Consider the following 24,721-nt stretch of genomic DNA (forward strand, 5'->3'; position numbering starts at 1 on the left):
GTAACAGCATATCCAGTTGGTTTCCAACGTAACTACTACATATGAGATGTATGTGTGTGTATGTGTGTGCTTATACAAAAGAAAATACTCCAAAACACAGTGTTCATTTATAGTGTGGTCAGATAATAGATGATTTAAATGGCCGTTTTAACACTTTTACCAATTATGTAAATTTCTTTCGAGTGAGCATGTATTACATTTATAAACGATTTTTTTGTTTTGATGTAAAGGGAAAAAAAGTAATTTCAGGAAAACAAAAAAGACTAGAGTATGCTAACTATATCCACCTGATTCGGCTATGTAACTGTAGCATCTTAACATGCCCATTTAAGAGCTATAGAAACTGGGGGGGTGGGGCATAGCTCTATGGTAGAGCGTGTGCTTAGCATGCATGAAGCCCTGGGTTCAATCCTCAGTACCTCTATTAAAAAAATAAAAGAGCTACATAAACCATTGTCTGCTAGATTAAAATTAAAATATGTGCCAATTGTGTCTATTCCCTTCTTTATCTATATATCATATTGCGATACAGATATAATCAAGAAAAGCAAGCTGTGCCATTCATTATGTTTCAGATAGTACTCAACAGTATTCAGAAAATGTCTTGAGCCACAGGTCTGAAACAAATACCAACCAGATATGGAACTTAAAGCCTAGAATAGAGTTTTTCAACCTTTAAAATCATGACCCCTAGGAAGAAATACAGTTTAGATCATAACCCAGCACATACGTGTATATGTGTACACACTGGCTCTGAAACAAAATTTCCCCCAATACTCATAATTACTACCTGTCATGCCCTCTCATATGTTCTATTCTATTCTATTCAAAATCTTTTAAAATGTCTTATTTTGTGGTTGGTTTTATTCCTTTGATAACTATATAAGTTTAAAAAGCTAAAGCTCTAATCTGTTCTTAGAAACAATGACCAGTACACACATGTAAACTGAAAAAAAGTACAGTATATTGTATGTATGTATTTACATGCAATATAATGTACATGTGTAGTCAAACTGTAATAATTCTAACTAAAAACTGAAAAAGAAAAAAATGAAAAATAAAAATAAAAACACCCTCAACTCAAAGAAAAAAAAATCTTTAAAAATGTCGACTGTGATTGACTAATTGAATTTATGATTATCTAATAAGTTGTGACACACAGTTAGAAAAACTACCCTCTAGGGTAGAGCTCAATCAATAATTGGGACAGACGTGATGCACAAATGGTCAGATCCTCAAAATTAGAGGTTGGGCCCAAAGAAAAGTATCATTGCAAAACCGATGACAAAAGCCACTTTATATTTGCTTAGAAATTATAAAGGACAATTGGAGTAGCTTACTTGGAGGCAAAGTGCCCTAAATGCAGACAAAAGGAAAGGCAGAACACACACTGGGAGGTTTTATGGGATAAAAGTGAATCTGTCTAGTTCATTTTTTGGTTAGTCTCTCTTTTACATATTTTTTTCCTGTACAGTTATTCCTAAACATCTCATTATATTTGAAATCATGTTTTCTGACTGCCTTTCCCATCTGACACAAACTGCTTATTCACTTTAATTCCTCAGAGTCAAGTCAATTTCTGGCACAAAGTTACCACCAAATAAAGGTCTAAGGAATTAATTAATAAATGAATGTATGACTAAACAACCATACACTTTGAAACTTTGTTATCCAATCCTGGAGCCAAAGCGACACAGAATAAGTGACAGTGGGTTTATTCTTTTCCTTAATTGATGAGAGTCACTAACAGGTTTTCTTATTTTGTAGATAAAATCTTCAAGAAAGGAAAGCCTTAAGAGCTTCTAATTGCAAAGGTATTCAAAATTTATGATAAATTTATAAATCAGTTAAGTAGAATATGGAATGCTGGAAACAAAATGTCAGTCCATTCCTATTTGCCTGTCGTTGTTTTAATTCCCTCATCATCACATATTTAAGACTTTTGAAAACCTTACGTATATGCAACTATATGTAGAAAGGAGAAAGTTATCCACTTTCTGAAGTTGGGAAATTTAAAAACAGTTCTAGCACCACAGGTAAACCACAAACTCCTAAATCCCATAGCATGTTTTTTTCAAGCACCAATTTAAGCACTATGCTAAAAGATTTCTTCCTGCCGTCATTCACATTAATTGTGGGACCATGATTTCCTCCTCTGGAATGTGAGTTCCTGATTCCCTTCTAACCACATGCACACAGAGCACGTTGCTGCTGAAGTGCTGCCTGACAATTTAAACCTGGGAAATTACCGTAAAGGGAATTGTACAGAAAACAGGAAACCTGGTCCACACGAAGCAGATGAAGAAAGGAAAAGTAGCTAATCTATATAAATTACAGTTAACATAGGGTTGCTATTCAGAAACGACCTAGGACTCTGATAATTAGTGACGATGGGAAAACTAAACTAAAAAATGGAAGCATCTCCACATGGTTTGGGGGTATCCATTATCACAGAGTGAGCCAGCAGGTTCATTAGGTGAAAAGACATCAGATTATGACAGATGTCTTTCTCATACAACATTTCCTACTGTTTCTTTAAAGGAGAAACTTTAATATCTACACACCAACACACAAACATCAGCAGGTGTTCCTCCTTTCTTGGTAATTGTTGATGGAAGTGCTGGGCTTGATGTACACTTACATATAAATAGGTAAACATCCAGTGAATAAAGAAATCAACAAAGGAATGAATCATTGAGGAAAACCTATTCCTTCATGTGCTGCTTTGGCTTTGCTGTCGAGGGAAGAGACTGAGTGAGAGACGACATGAAATGAGCTAAGTCATCTGAAGAAAGTTTCATGGAGATAAAACCCAAGAACTGCACTGCTTTATAGAAGTCTTATCTTGAAAACAGAAAAGAAACTATTTCTCATTAGTTTATAGTAATAACATTACACTCTTTCTTCTTAGATCATCTGCTTGAACAAATGAGAAGTTTTCCCGTCAGCCCAGCTGAAGTCAGTGGTATCAACTTTTGCACTTTCTCATAAACACTCTGAGAATTAGCACTGTGATTTCAAGGCTCGGAGTGAGACAGGGAAATTAATGAGCGTCACAGGAGGACTGTAAAGTCTCAGACTCTAGTGTGTGTCATTACAATGTGTTCGAAAGCAGCCTTTCTTCTTGTGGAGGATGGGGGTTCCAGGACTGCTGTAGTGATGATTATCATTTTAGGATCTTCTCTGATTCAAGTGTTCTTTCTGTCAACTTCAGAGGAGAGCTTTCTCTGAGTTTTCTTTTTCCCATCATAACACCAGGCTAGTTACTACTTAATAAGAACCAAATGATGTTAAATTTTAGAATCACTCGAGTCAAAAATTTTCTTAAACTGAAAGAACAAGATGGCCATTGGTTAATTACAGTTAGGGGAGTCGAGCAAGAGGCTGTTCTGGGCTCTGAATAAGGCTCGCGTGGAGTTTCAACTGTCATCAGGGTTGAGCGATACGTGTATTATAAACGCCAATTAAGTGAATTTTCATATCTTCTCCTCCAAACAGCTCCATTTAAAAAATTCAGTTCCCAAAGTCTATTTCAGAATTTTTGAGCTCTGCTAAAACAAAACGTATCCAACTGATTCTGAACAGCTTTGAGAACAGTTTAGGAAATCTGGATTTCATAGGAGTTTCTGCTATGGTTTTTCCTATGTTACATAAAATGGTCATTTCTCCCATTGCAGTAGAAGAAAAGAATGTGATTATTGTAGAAGTTGGAATTCTGGGTTTTAACCATGATCCAACACAAACGGCTGTGGTTTGGGGAACTTAACCTATTCTAAACTTGACATCCTGAGCTGGAATTAATTGCTCATTAGAAGCAGAAAGAGTTCTTTTTTCACTCTAATGTAAGTAGAGCATAGGGTTTTGTTTTTTTTTTGACATATTATGGAAAAATAATGTGGTACTGAACTTTTTTTCCTGCTTTTTGGTATTTAGGTTTGGGTTTGAGCCAGAGATCGGCCAACTTATTTGATTATAGCCTAAAAAGAATGATTTTATTTTGACTTTCACAAAGAAGTAATGAAACAATACCAATATTTGGTTTTGGTTCAATTTCTATTGGGTTAAAAGCAAATTAAGAGTGATAATTAAACAGTAGTTCAGCAGAGATTCTCTTTGTTTCAAACATCTCACTCATGTAGAAAAAGTATCTCAACAGTGGCCACAGCAGGTCCTCCTTCCGATTCCACAGGGAGTGAGCACAGACTGGAATATCATCTTTGCTACTAACTGTGTGACTATGGTGCAAAGTCTTAGAACCTTAGTTTCCTCGTCTGTAAAATAGAATTAAAGACACCTACCATATAGAGGTGTCTAGAATAATTTATATAAAGTATTCACTTATAGAATCAGCACTGAGTAAATGATGTCACTGTTGTGACTGAGTTGGCTATAGTAAAATTTATTAAATAAATCATTTGCATACTTTCTCTTTGTATTACCTTCTCCCTCCTATTCTAAGTCCTTAACTAGACCCAAGAATTTCTTTGCTTCAGGGTTTTTGCAGAGCTGAAAACAGAACTTTCTTCTGGTCTTTGGTCTTTGATTTTAGCATAAGCTCATTAAAGAGATTAGGTGTGCCCCTGGGGTCAGGGATGAAAGCAGTGCACTTTTGAAGTTTATGTGTGAGAGAGGGAAATAGGTATTGACCTTTTGACCAATGGACTTTGCCCAAAGTGCCTTACAACCAAGCCTGACAGTTACCACCTGAAGGGACTGTGGGCACCTCAGGGGTAACCAGAGTGAGCACGATCGGAAGGCCTCCCAAATGCTTTCTGTGTGTACAATGTCCCAGGACTCTGGAATAACCAGAGGTTAAGCACCAATAATGATGAAGATAGAACAGCTATCTGGCTAATGGAATATATTATTTCTAAACACCTTCAGTATGCGCAACACTTAAAATCTCCTCACCTTTCTTGAACACCTGACTGCATGCCAGACACCATTCTAAGTGCTTTAAGTGTAATAATCATTTGTCACAACACTTACATGAGGTAGTACTATTATCCCAATTTTAAAGGAGACTGAGAGGTTAAATAAATGGCCCAAATTTGCCCAGTTAGCAATGGGGTAGCCTGGATGTGAACAGAGGCAGTCTAGCATCAGAGTCCATGCTCCAAAATGCTTCCCATACCTGCTATATGGGAATTCAGGATCTAGCTGTGGGTTTAGAAATACTGGATGGGAAAATGACAGTTTAGGGTGGAGCTGTCTTCAGGGTAGATTTTCAGACAGCGCTCACTGAGTCATAGTCAACGTGAGTTGTGGCAACTGGCCACGGGCCACAGAGGGCAGACTTAGAAACGGATGCTTCGTTTGAGGGAAGTGAGGGCCAGTTTGCTGGAGAAATCAGTGCCACTCCTAGAATTGGCTCATCTCCCACAGGAAGCTGGTCAGGCTGGGAGATGTGGGGAAACACATGAAAGAAAGTCCAGGCTGTGGGGAAATGCCCTAATACCTTGGGTCACTATCCCTGTTTTATCAGGGGACAGTTCTCAAGGATAGATTCCACTGACCCCTCTCCTGCTCCCTCCTCCTAGACGTCCCCTATGGCCCCTAATTTTCTACTTAGTTAGGGTTAATCAAATGTCTTCTTTAAAAAGAGAAGTCTCTCAGGGAGTATGAAGAATCTTTATGGGTCAGATTATCTGCACCTCAGAATGTAGCTGAGACAAACTAAGAGAACAGTAACTCTGATGGAGGACGGTGAAGACAGGTAACTCTGGATTCCTGAGTACTTTGGGGGAAAACATGGGCTTAAGTGAGGTGTCATGATAGGGAGGTAGGGGCGATTAAGGGTCAGGAAACCTAGGGAAACACTCTTAAAGACTGATAGTTTGTTTTCTATGTCCATGAATCTATTTCTGGTTTGTAAATAAAATCTGTATCTTAAAAAAAGTCTTTTTAGATTCCACATATGTGACATTGTATGACATTTGTCTTACTCTGTCTGATTTACTTCACTCAATACGATAATCTCTAGGTCCATCCTTATTGCTGCAAATGGCATTATTTAATTCTTTTTTATGGCTGAATAATATTATACACACACACACACACACACCCATCCACCCACATCTTCTTTATCCAGTCATCTGCTGATGGACACTTAGGATGCTTCCATGTTTTGGTTATTGTAAATAGTGAAAAAGACTCACAGACACAGAAAACAAACTGTGGTTATCAGTGGGAAAAGGAGAGGGAGGGATAGATGAGGAGTTTGGGATTAATAGATACACACTACTATGTATAAAATAGATAAACAACAAAGACCTACTGTATAGCACAGGGAACTATATTCAATTTCTTGTAATGAGCTATGATAGAAAAGAATCTGAAAAAAAAATATATATGAATATGTATAAATGAATCACTTTGCTGTACACATGAAACTAACATTATAAATCGACTATACTTCAATAAAAATACTAATTAAAAGAATAAGTAAAAGAAACAAGTTGTAAATTAAAAAAAAAAAAAAAGACTGACAGGAAGGGGCCAAAGAAAATCTCCAAAGAAAAATGTGTCCAAGAAACAGGGAAAAGGGAATTTCCTACTCCTCCTCCAGCTCAGATGACTCCCTGCTCCTACTTCTGAGCTACTGTTTTATAATTAGCACAAGGTTATTGGATTTTAGTGGGCTTTTTGTAGACTGGTCTGGGATCCTACAACCAACAATTTTTTTCCCTATGGGGAAAACCACTCCCAGGTCCAAACTGCCAATTTCTTAATGGGTTTCTGAAGCATGATTTATTTTTATGTTGAGGATTGTCTATAAACATAGTCGCCTTTCAAAATGATTTATACTATGCTTAAGAGCTAGAGATGCATTCACATGATCTTCCATATGGCTAATACGTCATCATGTTCCTGTGAAAGCCGCATTGCAATATAAAAGGACTAAAACTACCAACAAAAGAAAAAAAAAGCCTTCAATTTATTTTGTCTTCTTCTTTCCTAAAGTTTTCACTACTTCTTGAAATCTAGGTGAAGGAGACTCAACCCTTCAAGTGGCATTTGACGTTTCACCAACATCAAGTTCAATCAAATTTCAGGCCTTTCCAAAATCCACCAAGAATCACAGACCGTCCTCTGCCTTGGTACCTCTTCCACTCCTCAGTTCAGCTGTTTCAGGAAATCAGGGGAAACACTCATCTGTTGATGGATGGACACACTGGGAAGGACATGTTTATGGAGCTCAAGAGGGTCTCATCAACTGAGAAGGGACTGGTTACTGCTGGTTGGAGCTGAACTACAACAGTTATGAATACATACTTTTGATGGTTCTAATTATTTACTTCATTCCATCGTTTGAAGCTTTTAAGAATAGCATGTGAGCATGTCACAAAACAATGATCCACGAGGATACAGACAGAGCAATTCTTACCCAAAGAAAGAGAATTACTTTTTGTCCTTCCAACGAATACCACTGCCTCCCCTTCAGGCAAATTCCTAGGTCTTGGGTGAATCAAAATGTTGCTCGTCTATCTGAACAAATAGCCAGTGGTCTGGTTATTTCTCAAGAATAACTCACTTAAGCCAGCTGAATTCTTGGGATAGCTCAAAGATACTGGACCAGGAGCAAAATGATCCTTTTACCTAGCCAACAATGGCAGCATTAGTTCACGTAGGTCATGGCTGGAACAAAAAGATGGTTGAGTGAATAAATACAAACATTCTGAAAACAGTCAAGTTTAAGAATGATAATAGATTTGTTCTTTCTAATTATGAAAATACATGAAGGGAGAAGTCATTTCTCTCTCTTTGCTTGGACATCTAAGGAGATGAAGGAAGTTTATATCATTAGGAGAACTAGAAGTTACAGTAGACAACGCCTAACTGTGCCAGACATCCATTTTCCCTTCCATTGTTTTGTGAAAACAAAACAATCCATCTCGATTTTCTTTAGGGGACCACCTCTTCCCCTACACTCATTCATGGAATTTATGCAGGTTCTGATTCTACTGTCTGGTTCCAAGGGCAGCCTTGTGATGTAGTTCTGGCCAGTAAGAGCACTGCATCTTTCTGGCCATGGGAGCTTAGGAGTGGACATGTGGCTCCGGTTGAGCCAGTAAGCCATGGAAGATGGCACTGACCATCAATTCTAGGACTTCCTGGATATACTGGGAGGTGAGACAATTTTTCTTTCTGCAGAATTGTTGTGTTGGAGCTGCTGATGGCTGTCTTGCCACCATATGGGGGAGCCCCCTGAGAATGGTGCCTGCAGAGAGAATAACAAAGGTGAGAGAGGGAGAAGGACAGACTCCTAATGGCCTTCCTGGAGGAGCAGGACCCAGCTTTGCCTGAGGTCAGATATGCCTATGGACTTTAAAGTCATATAAGCCACAAAATTTCCTTTTTGGCTTAGGCCAGATTGAGTTAGTCTTCTGTTGCAACTTAAGAGCCACTGACTAATCCAGAGTTGTTTTTTAGTGTCCCTAGTTTTTAACAGATGCCTTTAAGGAGCAAGAGAAGGAAGATACAGACAAGTCTCAGTTCTGGGATTGGACCATTGGACGGCAGAAGCTCACCTGTCTTATCCCTCATGTTTAGAAAATAACCATCTGATGGATTTTGTACTTGTGCAGCTATTATACACTCCACCCTAAATCCTTTCTTAGCATGGTGAGCATGATCTCAGCATCCTGATCCTCCTTTCCTCTCACTGCAGAATTCACCAGATGTGTCTTTCATTGTCCAGAGAGCTGCCAAGTATGTTCCCTCGAGTTGGTTCCTAAACCATCTTCATAATAGAATGAATAAATCTTTCAAAATGTTTTTATTTATTCATCCAATCATCTCTTTGTTCCAACCATGATCTACCTGAACCATAGCGCCATAAAGATATAGTGCTATGTCTTTTACAGCAATGGAAACCAGTGTAATTTCTTCCCACCCATGTGTCTACACATCCCTTTTACAGATAACTATCCCTCTAGTTTAGCCAAAGAATTATAAAGAGGAAGGAGGAGGTATAATACATGCCATGCATCTCTTAAAAAATGACAGCAATGAAGGTTCTAATCATTTTAGAAAACCCTAGAGTCGTCCCATTTCCGAAGCTACTTACGGGATATTCATGATATTGTTAAATAAGCAGACGATCTTTATCTGCTAATAATCTAAACAACAACAGCAACAAACCACAGCCTGTTGCCAGAGAACTGTGACAGTCTTAACAAGTTTTCCAGAAAATAAAATACCAGCAGATAACAGGTATTATGCTTTCTTTTGGCAAATGCGGACACTTCACAGCTAGCCTGTCCTGCTTGCTTAATTGGGTCTCTCAAAACTCACCAGGCATCTCACTTGCTGCTGCTGCAATTCCCTCCACTCGTTCTTTACAGCTTTCCAAAGCCTAGATGGGAAAACAGCTACAAAGCAGACTTGCTGAAAAGAGTTTTAAGGTCTCATGTCCATATTTACAAACCTTGCAATCTGTGTGTATTCATTTAATTTAACACAAATGAAGTGAATAAATCAGGAGCTCCTTTGGGAAAAAGAAAAACACACCCAATTTGAGAGAAAAAGAACAAATTATGTGGCTGAGGCAACTCCCAAATGTTCTCTATCGCTTCCCAGCACCCCTAATGCACACCCTGCTTCCAGCAGAATTAATTGCTTTCTCGGAGCTCATTTAGAACATAATAGCATTCCTACACTACAGCATTTCGCACATATATTAATGTCCTCTTTTTGTTTGTTTTGTTTTGGCTTAGATATCTGTATCCTTGGCTAGGCCGTGAGATCCTCCAAGGTAGAGAAAATACATTATTGTTACCAGTACCGGGCCTACACTAAGGCTGAGCAAATACTGGTTAAAACTGAATTGGAGAAATAGAAACAGAGAAGGGAAAGAGAAAGGTGAGAGCAAGTGAAAACCCAAGAGAGATGTAAGAGGAGGCTTCACTCCGGGCCACCGGGCAGGTGTAACCCTGGTAGAAAACTACCCACAAGATGGCCTGAGAAGATGCAGCAAGTCTGGGGTGGGCCAAAGAAAGAAGGGCAGTCCCACTGACAAAAATACACTAAAAAATTATAAACAGAACCTAATAACCTTTCCAGTGATTGTTTTAATCAGTTTGTCTTTGACTATTGCGAGCCTACTTTCATTCTTTTTTGGCTTATTTTAAAAATAGTTATTAGATAACGGAGTCTCCTAATTTCCTCGTCGATTGATCAGAAGTTCCCCAGCGTCATGGGACTCTGGGGAATATTGGTCAGGCCTCTCAACCTGAGGTACTGGGAGCTTGGGGAATTCTGAGTCCATGGAAGTATTTTTTGATGATGTCATGATTTGTCAGAGAAGGTGAACTACTTTGGTGTTTACCGAAGCAACTGGAATCAATACTCTATCTCTATGTTTAGACTTGGAAGTCAGAAACATGATGACCACCTGGAGAAGCACCTGGAAGCCCTCCCTTGGGCCTCATCCCTCCCCTTCATGGACTGTCTATCAGTTTTTTTTGTTTGTTTTCTGGCTGGTTGTTTTTTATTTGTTTCATTTTTGTTTTATATATTTTATTGGGGGGGGGGGTAAAGTTTACTTATTTATTTATTTTAGAGGCGGCCCTGGGGATTGAACCCAGGACCTTGTGCATGTGAAGCATGCACTCTACCATTTGAGCTATACCCTCCCCACATTTATCTGTTTTTAACAGGCAGCCTCCGTGATGCTGAAGGCCAGCTGATCTAGGAAGCACAGTCTCATAAAAGCTGCTTTGTTGGGTCTGGCTGACTGGCAGGAATGAATGTTAAGTTTCTAGGTCTCTCCAAAAGTAGCAAGACAATGGTGTAATTTCTCAGGTCTATGCTGGACAAAAGATACTAGTGTTTTTCCTTGGCTTGTGGAGAGGATGGGAAAGGATGCTGAGATTCTAATCCCTGGTTTGGAGTACCACCTCTTTCATGACAGTGCATTTCCCAAGCATCCCTTTGGGAAGGTATAGTCCCCCAGTTGCCCTGGAAGTGTAAAATCAGTCACATTTGGCAAAGCTCAATACACCTGAGCAAGGGAAACACAAATTAACATAGAGATACTCCTTTACTCACCAGATTATTTGTCTGGTTACACATTTGCTTGGCACAAAAACAGAACCATCAAGACAGGGAGGACCTGTGTACTCTACACTGAAATGCTTGATTAAAAGAAAACCTCCACAGCAACCAAAAAAAAAAGAAAGATAGGGAGGACCCAAGTGTGTAGTTATCTGGCTCACATCTGGTGACGGTCAGAGGAAACTTTAAGTCTCATGAATGTTAAGCATGTTCATCCTTTCAGCTTGATGTAAGGAGATCACATAAAATAAGGTCAAACAGCCAGGACGGCTTTATGTAAAATTACGATCTCATTTCGCTCATAGACATTCATACTGGTTTTGGGAAGGAAGACTTTTCAATGCGTTGGGTGTGGTGTTCTGCTTTGGTTATGGTGGAAACAACGTCCACCATAACCAGACTTTCAACAACTTAATTTTATTGTTTGATTGTTGGGGCAGAGCCTTACGTATAGAGTCTTTCATCAAAGTCGGTAAGTTAATCTTGATTAAGCTTGAAATGAAATGAATTGTTATCAAATTGTTATTCTCTGAAAATCTTTCTCTTCTGTCACTGAGAGTCTAAGTAACCAGTTGCCCCATCACTGTAAGTTCCATTCTGCTTAATCCTAACATCTGTAGTAAAACCAATAAAGAGTGCTTTGTTCTGATCTGTAGTCAAAGGATGCTTCTCTCTGGAAGAGGCCGAAGCCATTTGGTTGGAGACCGCTAATTCTTATTGTGCATTTCTGCTTAGTGTTTTTAAACTCCACCACGCAAGGAAGAATCTACTGGGCTACGAAGTTTCAGGTGCTCTGCACTGCAGTGGTGGATGCTGAAACTGGCTTTTGGACCTCAATGTAAAGTGATTTTCATGTTTAAGAAGCCACAGTATCCAAATGAAAACTAGAGGGAATCAGCTCAGTGGCTGGACTCTACTCTCCCTACCCTGACCTCATGAACATAAATATGAGTGTGAAAATCAAGAACGGAAACTTTCCTTTAACAGACCTGTCCTTCAGAAGAGCTGGTGTGGCCACCAACGGTAAGACAGTTCCTTATGTGGTTCTCAAAACAGCACTAAAAACTGTAGGAGAAGGCAGTAACCATCAAGAGGATGAGTGAGCGATGGCTCACAGCAAGGTCATTACCATTACCACGTGTAGCTCTGTGCCAATCACGTCAGTAGCAGGAGCTGACATTTATTAAGCACCAACTCAGTGTCAGGCACTATTCTAAGTATGTGACGTGTACTTTTAATCCAACTCTAAGCACTTTTTGTGAGTGCTTGAGAGTTAAGTGTATTTTGTAGGTACAACCTGACCTTCTTGAAAAAGACAAGAGAATGAATCATGCTATTTTGAAAAAACCCAGAGAATCTCTCTTTGGAGGTCACAGTATTCATTTCTGTTGCTGAATATTGAAGGATTTGGCAAAGAGAATCTCTAATGAAAAAAAAAAAAACTGCCCTTATCTCAAAATAAGATGATCTTAATGCACAGGTAAGATCATCAGAATGCAAACTGTTCAGATGCAATATACAAACAATTGATATCTTTGAAGATAACCTTTCTGAAATGTAGTTCTAATAACCATTTTCCAAAGGAGAGACAGCTTATGTTGCATGGTCTGCTAATGCTTGCCCAGATGTCTGAGACCCAAGAGATGGAGGGCAAGGATTAAGGCTCAGGAGATGATGACCAAGATTCCTTTTCTTTTTTAAAATAGCTAACATCTGTTCCATCCCAACAAGTTCGTATTCAAGTCCAACAGGAAGTAAATATGAGAGCAATTAAAGTGAACCATGGTGCACTCGTGTGGTTTGCTTTAGGTAAACAACTTCCATGGGAGAAGATGGCTGTGGATCAGGTAATATTCATAGCTGTAAAACCCAAATAACCTGTATATACCTCGATATGCACAGAACATTCTGGGCCATGTTCTTCCATGCTAAACTGTCTCAGTAAAGATGAATTCAGTGCTTGGAATCAGGCGTAGACTCACCCAGTGAAGGTCATAATCAGCTCTTGCTCTTCCGTCATCGTCTTCATATAAAGTGAAACCTTCCCTCCGAGCCTGATAGTACTCCTTCCGCAACTTTTGGATGCGGTCAGCGCTTCCGCTCATGGGACGCCCACTGTAGGACATAATCAAACAAACAGTCACTAATGTACATTATCCTGGGAACCCACTTTTTGATTTTTTTATTAAAGCAGCAGATATCCAAATTTGGAAGATTCAGTAATATCATTCAAATATTCTAGGAAAACTGGAAAAAATGAACAAAAAGCAGTCATTATGTGCATAAGTTTAGCTCCAAAGGTCAAAACATCTAACTTTGGATTAATGAATGCCTTCTGAATGAGAAGGTAAGAAGGTCTAGACCTTTAGGGCAATTAAGAAAGCCATCACCTTTTTCTTATAATCATATGTACAGAGTTTGGTTAAATTTGAATGCAGTGTCTCATTTTCTCAAATAAGTGTTGCCTATTTGATACCAGTTATTTGACCTGAAGGTTCAGTGTGATGCAGAGTTGACATGTGCCACTGTTAATTGTAATGACATTTGTGAGTTTCTGGAGTGGGGCTGGGGTACGTGCCAATATACGGGTGTAGGTAGGACATAGGGAGAGAAGAGAAGGTGGAAGAAGGTGGAAGTCATGCCAAGAAGTAAAAAGAAAAGCAAAAGGCTCGTCATAGTAGAACATGCTATCTCGGTTACTTGTCCAAGGTTCTCCTCTCTACTAAGCTGCTTGTTCCTCTCAGGAATTACAGCTTCTCCAGAGACTTAGCCATTCAACCCCACACTGGTCAGCCAGTGGCTCCCTTTTGGTTTGAATCTATCACCATCATTTCAACGGAACCAACATCATGTGATACAATCACGGCTAGAAGCAAGAGGAGGATGCTAGGCAAGTCCCCACAGCTGTTCAACTACTTTGGCTCATCTGAGGCATAACTGAATGCCCTATCATGCCAGACCTTACATGAAGACCTGGGGATATAAAAACGAACAGTTCCCAGATCTTGTCTAAAAAGGGCACAGTCTGGGAGGTGGGGGACTCAAAGGGACACAGAAGGCCATAATCCACTGTAGGTGCTAGAGGTCTGCACAGGGTTTGCTGAAACACAGGCTGCCTAAACCTTGACAACGTGAGAGCAGAGCCATGGAAGATCACAGAAGGCTCCCTAGAGGAGGTGACACTTTTGCTGAGTCTTGAAGGATGCATAGGAGCTCAACAGCTGGACAGGTGAGGTGAGGAAATTTCAGGTAGAGGGAAGGACAACACAAAGGACAGAAATGAGGAAGCATCTTGCTTTGGGGAGTGCAAGGAAGTCAGTTTGGGCAGGCAGGGGTCCTCAACGTTTTTTGTCCTGCCTCACACACGTATCAGGTGATATGTGCTCCCTTCCCTCTCTCAGTTAGGAAGCAAATGATAATAAAAGTGAGTGCTGGTACTTACGGGATATTTTGATTATACTCTAATAAATGACAAAATCTATCACTTGCAAATGTTGGTACTTTAACTCAGTTTGTAACAATTAATTATAATGATACTCATGTTTCACGGGTATGTGAGAATCACTGCTCTAGATACAGGGTATATGGGAGAAGCAGGGAGAAGAGACAGGTGGGACTGAGAAAGGCAGGTAGTGGCCCCTCTGTGAAGACCCCTATGTGCTAAAAAGATCCCCAACTATTACAGTTGAGTTTTAAGTTTAAGTGAGATATCTGATAAAATGAGATATCTGAAACCATAGAAAGAGGTCATCTACTATATCATTAAAACATTTAAAAACTATACTTGTAAACTCTCAAAAGAAAATGGTGAGTAACCGTCTTTTGGAAGGAAAACACTCTTTCCTGAGCCAGACTGTAAGTCAACTGGAAGCAGGACCACGTGTCTCAGGCCCTCTCCACACAGTCAGCACACAGTTCTCGGTTTCCTACCTGCTCTACGACACTAAATAACCGACACCTTTGATTAAGAAAAGACAGATCCTTGGGGATCGTATACCTTGATTTTCCTCCAACATGTATTTTAAAATTCTCAAAATAGTTCTGCTTCCTACTGTACTTGTAAGTTTTCCTCAAAAATTTGAAAAGAGCATAAGAAAAAAAGGAAGGTCTGATACGGTTTTCTGAAGAACGGAAGGTGGGAAAGACAGCGCAGCTCAATTTTGAATAAGTTCCCTCTCTCGAGTTCTCTGAGCTGACAACGGTGCCTGAATCCACCATGCAGGCTTCTGCCCGTTACGTGAGTGCAGGAGCCCTGCTCAGACTCACCAGATGAGTTCAATCATCATGGTGCAAACACAGCATACATAATCTATTAGTCTACCCAAAGAAATTGAAGCACTGAATTCAAGCAGGATGAGTCATCAGTAATAAAAGAAAAAAAAAAAAAAAGAAACTGATAAGGCACTGTTTTAAAAATCCCCACAATTTTCCTACATTTGTGGGAAAAAATAATCAGACTCAGACGGTAAGCCATTCTTCCATATGCCTATAAATAAATAAATTTTAATATATGGGCTTGATAAGATTTCAGTTCTCAAATAGAAGGAATGGGGCAGGAATACAAAATCAGCTGTTTAGGATTCAGAAAATCCCCTATGGTTGACAGGAACATGACTATTTACCCAGGAAAGAAATCTGGCCTCAGAGAAAAACAGGAAAAAAGTCTAGAAATTCATAGACCATCTAAGTGCAAAACATGCTGCATCTTCTCCCTTGTGTGAATATTTTAAAGAACTTATGGGACACTGTACAAACTTTTCATGATAATCCAGGACTACATCTCAACATTATCTCTTCTTTTTTTTCCTCTTTCCAACCCTCACTCTACTTTCAGTAACTGTATCAGATTTTTCCCCAAGTAGTTGTTTTACATAATAAAATTAGGAATAGCAAATTCTGATTTCATTTCTCAGCTCTTCTTGGCACAAAACACACATGCATTTACCATCAAATCGATAAAAATGATATACACAGCTATTGTAACTGAGGCAGTTAACATTCCATTTTGTATTGAAGATGTAGGAATTTGAAGAGGAATGTAAAAATGCCTTTGTCATAGGCAGCAATAACTAAATAGTTACAATTTGTGGAATATTTTATATACCAAATACATCAATACAAACTTTAATTTGCTCCACTTTCTGCCCAGAGCAGACATCACTAATCAATTACAGCCTTCCTTCTCCATGATCCTAGAGGTGGGCTTAGAATCCTTCTTAACCCAGACCTTCAAGAAGTCACTACCAAGTCCCAGGACCTGGTACTTGAGTTTACTCATAATTCCTATATGACAGGTATCGTTAATACTGCAAAGTCACACAAGAATATTTAAATATAGCTTTCATGGTTTTGCTCCATAGATGTGAGGCATCTGAGGCTTGTGGCTAATAGATGTACAAGGTCTGACTTCAAAGAAGGCTCTTTCCACCACTTCTTACTACCCTCCAGCCTGCGTCTCCTCCTTCATCTCATTTATATCTTAAAGAATGGGTCCTCGAACAACATATTGAACCAGAATGAAAGTGAAGGCTAGCCTTGAGGACTAATTTTCTGAAGACTCTTGTTTTCCTTCCTCTACTTACATGCTAACTGTTCTATTTTCCTAACTTGATGGAACTTAGCAGTAGAGATGCTAAGAATTTTGCCTGATAGCCTCAGAAGTGACATCAGCTTATGATGTAACTCAAATACTCTTGCAACCATATAAAATCTGGCAAAGTGTCAATAATCACATCTTCAAGTTGCTGGTTAGAAAATTAGACTCTGCATTTTTTGTTCATTGGATAAAGTACAGGTTAGCCATCCTTACAAAAAAAGTGCCTGTCAAAGCTGTATCCCTATGTAGGCGATCAATGCCTCTCCTGCACTTCAATGTGCTGAAACTGCACTTTAAATAAATTCAAGCCGTATAACAAAACAGATTTATATTGTAGTGATTTCTTGTAAATTTTTACCGCCTATGCTCTTAAAGGCAGACGTACAGTCAAACAGGCTTTTCTTATAACAGCTTAAAGCTGGACAGAGTTTCAAGTTGTAATGGAACTCAGGAACCATGTCATTTTCTTCATTATCACCTATAGGAATGTATTCCCAAATGCAATACACATCACAGTAAGGCATTAGCTGCTCCTTTGGAACCTAACTCTATTCTTCCAAGTTCATAATTACCTCCACTGAAGTACACTTTAAAATGAATGTTCATTTGTGCATGTCATGGTCTCCTTCCATTACTGCTCCACACTGAAGAAAAGAAACTAGTATTTACTAAGCCCCTCTGATGCCCTGAGTATAATATTTATGCTTTATGTACTTCATCTTATTTAATTCCCAGTCGAACCTGTGAGGATGACATCGTTATTGACATTTCACAGATGAGTACGCTGAGGCTCAGATACGTTAGGTAGCTCAAGTGTTGACTGGTGGACCAGGAGATGCGTGACTCCAAAGCCAGTGCTATTTCAACTATATCATGTTGCCTCGCGAGAAAGGCATTAAAATGCAGCAGGCACTCTGCAGCAGGAGTTCACAGGCATTTCAAGGCAGAGGGAGTTTAGCACAGCACATTTATAGCCATACCTTTTGATATTCTTTTATTTGCACAGATCTTTGTAATAAAAATAGAAATCGAAGCAGCTAAAGTAACAGAAATACATGCAATGAAGTCTGTACTCATTAAGGAATGATGCCGGAGCAACTGAAGACTGAGATTTCTGGGTAATTATTATTACATCTCTAACCGGCTCATGTGGGAAACTGGTATAAAACTGAATGGGGTGCAAAAGAGACTCAACATATGACAACCATCCCACATGAAAAAAGAAACTCTGGATCAGGACCAGGACTGACAGACAGCCAGGGCTGCTCCTGGTAACGTTCACCAAGGACTGAATGAGAGGGAGCCGGTCACTGGCAGAGAACCATTGATTCGACTTGTGAATTCATCTGCAATGACTTTGCGTGTGTGCCTTGTGGGCATGTGTGTAAATACGTGCACCCTGACTATGATTGAATTGCATACAGTTAATTCCAAAGAGCTGTGTCACTTCCAGATACCTTCAAGACACGTAGCTCTTCATTCCGAAGGAGGGGTGTTTCCTTCTGATGAGTGAGTACGAGCCTGGGGTTCAGATTTGGTGATGCAGTTAAAAAGACAGTCGTCATAGAACGAAACTTTAACAGGAATACTCCTGCCTGGGTGTGATAATCCTTACAAACTCACTGAATAAAACTATTTAAATTAGACGTGTGCATGTCAACAATAATCAGGAGAATAGGGACTGTTTCCCAGTTTGGGGTTTGATAGATTATTTAATTTTTTATAACATTACCGTAAAAATGTTACTGTGATGCTCACCATGGGATGTTTTAATTATATGAATATGGTGTTCATCTTTCTATACTTACAAAAGGGTGGGATTTTAAAGGTTTTCTCAAAAAGTTTTCTTCCTTTTGAAAGATATGGAGTGAAGAAAAAAACTCACCCTTCAAGAATGCCATTATGCTATTGTTTCCCTGGTTTTCTTCCTGGCTGACAGGAATGGTTGTTTGTTTTTGTCTTTTTGCATTCAAGGACCTAAACAAATCATCATAGTTTTAAATTTCAAATTTAGCAGTACTATAGTTTTGCCTTAGAAAACAAGGCATTTTTTTTTTCCAAAGTGGGAACAGAGCCCTCAAAAAACCTGAGACTCTGTGGCATCCACACTCTTGATAACACAAACATAATAAAATCTAACTGTCTGTATGCAATATTCTTTTACTAATTTCACTTAAAATCAAAAATTAGGTTCTGGAAAAGAATACGCAGCTGAAGACAGTCATGGACACAGCTGTTACTTATTTTCCATTGCTGATAAAGACTTTGTCAAATAAAAAATTTGAGAGATTCTTACGTATGTACTTAGGATCATTATTCAAAAGTGTTTCAAAGATTTACAGAAACTACAGCCCAATGGCACCTACAGTAATATTCTATGGATTTAACATTCTATAATAAAAATACATTTATACAGTGTGCCCATATATGCTAAATGAGATTTAATAATAAATAATGGCTTTGCATGGGCTTAATTCTATAAACTTCTTCAAATGATATTCTAGTACTGAACAGCTCTGAAAATTATCCAGTGTCAATATTCAGTAAAAATTATGATTATGTAAATTCTCTATCTTCTCTCTGTTCCTAATTTCTTATAAAGAATATCTATTTTTTTCAAAGGTACATTGATAAGTAAGATTTTTATGGTTTAGTCGAGGGAAATTTTGGAACACATAGCTGGCTACCCATGAACCACACTTGGGAATTCTTCTAATTTCTTCCCCAATTCATCGTCACTATGATGGTGACCCCTTTTTCAATTATCTTTGAGTAAAAGTTTCCCCAAATAACATGAATATGCCTTTCTTCATATAGACACTTAATTTCTATCAGATTTAAGTTATTTTGTTGATTAAAACAATTGCTCTAAATTAAGGACCCTTTGCTTATTCTGACCGCCTCTGAATTCTCATATTAAGAGTACGAGTTTGGGGAAAGGGTGAATTATGCTGTAAAAGACAAAATGAGTTTTTCACATCTAGAGTCTCCCTTTATTTCTAGGGCAATTTTTGTCAATTATCCCTGACATTATACTTCTTCTTAGTAAGTGAAGCACCAATGCTTAGACATTTTAAGAGACAATTTAATGTCACATGAAAATTTGGTGGCAGATTCTGAGGGAAATAACTATGTTCTATGCTAATAAATAACTTTGAAAAGTATGCATTTGTATAAATTTCTAAGGGTTCAATAAAATTACTCCTTATGTCAGGATCCTTTGGGGAAGCTGAAAAACTGGTCCAGGGGGAGGGTACAGCTAAGTGGTAGAGCATGTGCTTAGCATGCATGGGTCCTGGGTTCAATACTCAGTACCTCCATTAAAAAATAAAATTGGGAGTCTTTTAAAAGCAACAAGTTAAAAAATAAAATGTAATTTCTTTAAAAAAATAAAACTAGAAAAGTAAAAAACTGGTCCAGAGAGGTTGACACGCAAATCAGGGTCACAAAGAAGAGACCCCACAAAGTACAATGATGTGTTAGCTCAGCCTATGATCCTGAACGTGGGCATCCACCCCAGCCATCGGATTCTGGCAGTGGCATTTGGACCTAGATGCAACAGTCTGACTATGTGACTTGGCTTGCCTGGGTTCCTGACTTTGCATGGCAACCTGAATCCGACCTTTTGTCTTTCTCAACACGTTTCCTGCTTTCAGCATCTGTTCCCTTTGGGATCCTTATCTTGGTATTTCCATCCCAAGCTCAGTCAGCTGACCCGCTGACTCCTATAGCTTGAGGATTTGTTCTGGTAGTCTTAACCCTGGACTGGACTTTGACCCCAATGAATCAAGCCCTAGTGGAAAAGTAGGCTCCCTTCCCTGGGCGCTTTTGATTGAATAATGGCAAACAATTTCTTTCCACTAATACCACGAACCACGACCACCATTTACTGTTGAAAGTAATCTCCTTGATGCATGAAGGGCAACTTTCTCCCATGTGATTGATTATTGTGACGGAGAATCTCACCAGATCAATGTCATCTCCTCTTCTGATAAAAGGCTTTGCTCTACCTTTGCTCTTTATCACTTGAGACAACGTGAGGCCGCTCTCTAATCAGAACACTCTGCTCCTCTATTTCTAGCAAAGATGCAAATTTCTTAGGAGTGACACTGACAGTGCTATTCACAATTCAACAACACACAAGTTATTATTTACAGCTTCAACTTGCCATTATAAGTCTGTAACACATAACTGCATTATTCTGATACTGTACAGTGCCCTCCTGGCTATGTTCGAATTTCAGAAGCCAGTTTTGCCATTAGTCATAAAGTATCCATTTGAGTTATTTATATTTTGCATAGTATTCTAACATATTTCCTCCAACACAGAGCAGTGTTTTTGACCATTCAGTAATTTACACAAATACTGGGCACAGTCGAAGTTATGTATAAACATATGATACATATTGTCTCTGCACATTTTGCCAATTTTATGAGCAATACAAAATATGTGGGGGTCACTGAAGGAATTTTTCAAGTGTTCTTATGGTAATTTTTGTTTCTTCAGAAAGATTTTGAAATATAGTTGAAAATTTCACACTGGATGGCTGCAAAATTAGCCCTTCATTTCAACTCTACATCTTTACTAAACAAGCATACAAAGATGCAAAGAAAAATAGATTTGGACCTATTTGGAACCGTGCATCCACTGTGTCTTCTGTTAAAGAGGATAAGCAAACCGTTATAATTCATATAGTTACAGTTGTTCTTACATGGCTGAAGTATAGTGACAATGCACCACAATGGCATTTAAGTGATGCTTCAGTATTTGAACTTAGACAAAAATGGGGGCTTGGGGGAAAATGGCAGTTTAAGTAGTGGTAGTATTCCCATTGGCCAGTCCATGTAACGAACATAGGCCCCTGGACATGGGCTGCACTGGTTTCCCTCGGTTGCTGTCAGTTCCTAATTACTTCTCATAATGTGAGCTTTACATTGTACTGAATATGATCCCAGCGTTTCAAGATATGCATTGCTTGTACAACATGGCCACCTAAATGCAAGCCAGCTACTTTGGCTGGTGCTCAATCAAAGGAAGAGCCAGCTGATGCAGTGCTAAAGGAGTGCTGGGTGGGTTAGAAAGAGCTTATAGGTCGGGTCCAATATGGCATTCTCCTCAAGTACTTTCAAGGTTAATTCTGGTGGTACACAACTTTAGTCTAATGTAATGGTTTTAGAAACTTAAACTTAAGGCATGATTTCATATGGACCGTTACAAGTTTTCTTGAAGAGTTTTATGGTCCAAAATAAAATTAGCAAAATATTGATAAAGTAAATGGCAGAAATCTATGGAATTTACACCATTTTAATGATATCGCACGCAAATTAATGATATCACACATAAACGCATACACCCTCTCCCTCAACTTTCTCAAAGAAATTCTCACCAATACCTGTAGGACTCGCAAGATAAAATTATTATCTTCTAGGCCTAAATCAAACACAGCTTGAGTTTTAGGAATACATAACTGACATTTAGATGTGGATTAAACTTTCAGGGTCAATTCTGGGAAAAATAAGCCTGTGTGGGCTGCAGGCCATAAAACTTTGGGAATTTCCTAGGCCTCCGTGAAATTCCCTCTTCCTCAGAGGAAACACATGAGCTCTGTCTTCTCCCAAGGGATCATGGAATGCCATCAAAGGCCACTGATTCCCAGCAGCTGGACACCTAGGCCTTTCCTTTTACACAATAAGGAAATAAGGACTAATTGACCACAAAATGTGAAGGAAAAATAAGGAGATTCTAAATGATTTAATGTATGGATTTTTTTTTTTTTTTTAATTTAGAGGATTCCGTCAGGCAGAATAGGCTGTTGTATCCTGTGCAGGTCAAATATCAGTACATTCAAATGGTGATTTCTTACTCACTTAACAAGACTGATTCTTTCCCTTCCTTTGGAGGAGGTTGGGAAAACAATGAACGTGACAAGAGAGAAAAAATATTCAAAAAAAAAAAAAAAGTTTTTCAACTGAAAGAAGCTAAAGATTCTGATCAGGAGCTCAACAGTCAAAGTCAGGAGTCAGCGCCTTCTAAATACACATGATAACGTAAAGCAGTTCTTACTCATTAAAGAGATGTATGATCCGTTGTCCAAACACCCAGAAGGTATGCATGTGTCACATATGTATGTGACTACAGGGAGATCTTAATTATCACATACATGGTGCTAAATTCTATTATCTCATAAACATAGATTTCTGTATGCAGTATTCTGATGCGATTAGCAAAATAACAATTCAGTCCAAGGATTTACTAAGAATGTGTTTTCATACTACCTTAATTCTTTCATTCCTTCTGCACCGAAATGCACTAATGCTGAGCTCTTCTGCAGTTTTAAATAGGGTTATAATATTTCCTCAATCCAAACAGATTCTCAACTCCAAAGAGCCATGTAAAAAGTTAACATATATATACTAGGTCCCAAAGGGTGTCAAATCCAAGAATATCCCACAGCTCTCATTTGCCTGGGTGTAAAGTGAGCTCTGGTAACCCCGTAACCTCATGCTGGCCTTTTGACATCAGGGATTTACGGGATAGAGACAGCTTATACTATCATCTCCTATGGACTGTTTCAGTTGTTTGTAAAAGATGTTCAGATTCCTACAAATCTTTTTCAGGAGAACAGTGACTTTGTTTTTTAGAACAGACTAGATAGTAAGAAGCTGGTTTCAACTTTAGATCATCAGCTGCTTTTGTAAAAGTCTTCCAACAACCTCTGAACGTTTTCAGATGTGTACATTTGCTTAAGGTTTTATTTATTTATTTTAAAACACTGCCATGTCCCTGGCTGCGGTGATGTAAAGGTGATTAAGACCCAGAACCCATCCCTCAGGGATCTCAGTCTTATAGAGGGAGATGGGAATATAAATAAATAATTACAGTGCAATGTGGCAATTATTATGAGGAAGTATCACGAAGGCTAATAAAATCCTGCAGTAGCTCAGAGGAGAGGGTGATCAGCTCTGCTTGGGGAGGCTGGGAAAGGCCTCAAGGAGAAAAGGAGAGCAAGGATCAGGAGGGGTGACTGGGTGTGCAGCAGAAGGAACATCACATGTCACGTGGTGGCAACATAAAAGGGCACATGCTTAGGCATGGTGGAAATGTGGTAGTGGCTGGAAGAATCCCAGGAAATAAAATCAGCAGGACTTGAACAGCTCCATATGCCAATCTTTCCAAGAGGGAAGATGATATGGAATCCTGAACAATTTCATGTAGGGTAGCAGCATCTTCAGAGTAATTCTTTACATCAGGATGACTGCAGAAGACCCTTCTGTTCTCTTTCCATATATTATAACCTATGAAATGAACCAGTTGACCTCTGCGAGACTTTCTTGCACTTATATTCAATGATTTCTTGGGTGTGTATACAGTTCAAGCTAAATGGTTGACCAAGTTACTGGCAAAAGTCACCTTCTATTTCCATTTCCCTACCTGTTGAATACTGTACCTTGAGGGCCACTTTAGTTTAAGGCAATGGGACACTGAGACTTTCTTCCTGTTTGAAAACAGAACATTTTCTATAACTAGAGCTCTTGTTAACCAGTAACACTAGCTGGTGATGAAGCATGACGCATCATCAATATAGTGATACATTTCCCATTAGGAACAGGGCACTGGCTGCCAAATCAGAGGGCAAAAAGTTAAAAAAACAAAACAAAGCAAATGAAACCAACTCATTATGGGTTGATAATGACTTTTATTTTCACTGGCACTTTAAGAGAAAGTAGTCACAGAATCTCAATTAATAAGTAGCCATTGCTCTGTTCAGGCGAGGTAATGGTGGTGCCCGAGTACCTGCCCTGGAGCAATCTGTAGCTGTCTCCTCGATCTGAAAAGTGAATGAGTCGCGGACTATCAAAGACGAGGGAAAATGAGGCACTATGCTGCTGCTGACAACTGAACTCTATAAATAACCTACAGTGAAAATGAATAAAAAACATGCCTTCCTCCAGCTTTCAGTAGCCTCTCAACAGTGTGACAGTTGCTGCTTTTTTTTTCAATAAACATGATGTCAATTATGCCTTTTATTCATCATGGCGAAGTCATGTGTGGGGAAGAATTGAGTAT

At 38.9% G+C, this 24,721-nt stretch overlaps 1 protein-coding gene across 1 annotated transcript in view; it reads right to left on the bottom strand.

Annotated features, from left to right (window-relative positions):
* Positions 1-24,721, bottom strand: part of PARD3B (par-3 family cell polarity regulator beta) — a 923,861-nt gene that overhangs the window by 93,230 nt on the left and 805,910 nt on the right. Inside the window, 1 exon segment of the mRNA XM_032480017.1 lies at positions 13,041-13,173. Within this exon segment, the coding sequence (XP_032335908.1) occupies positions 13,041-13,173 (133 nt within the window).

The sequence above is a fragment of the Camelus ferus genome, chromosome 5, assembly GCF_009834535.1.
Source record: "Camelus ferus isolate YT-003-E chromosome 5, BCGSAC_Cfer_1.0, whole genome shotgun sequence".
In the NCBI taxonomy this organism is placed as follows: Eukaryota; Metazoa; Chordata; class Mammalia; order Artiodactyla; family Camelidae; genus Camelus; species Camelus ferus.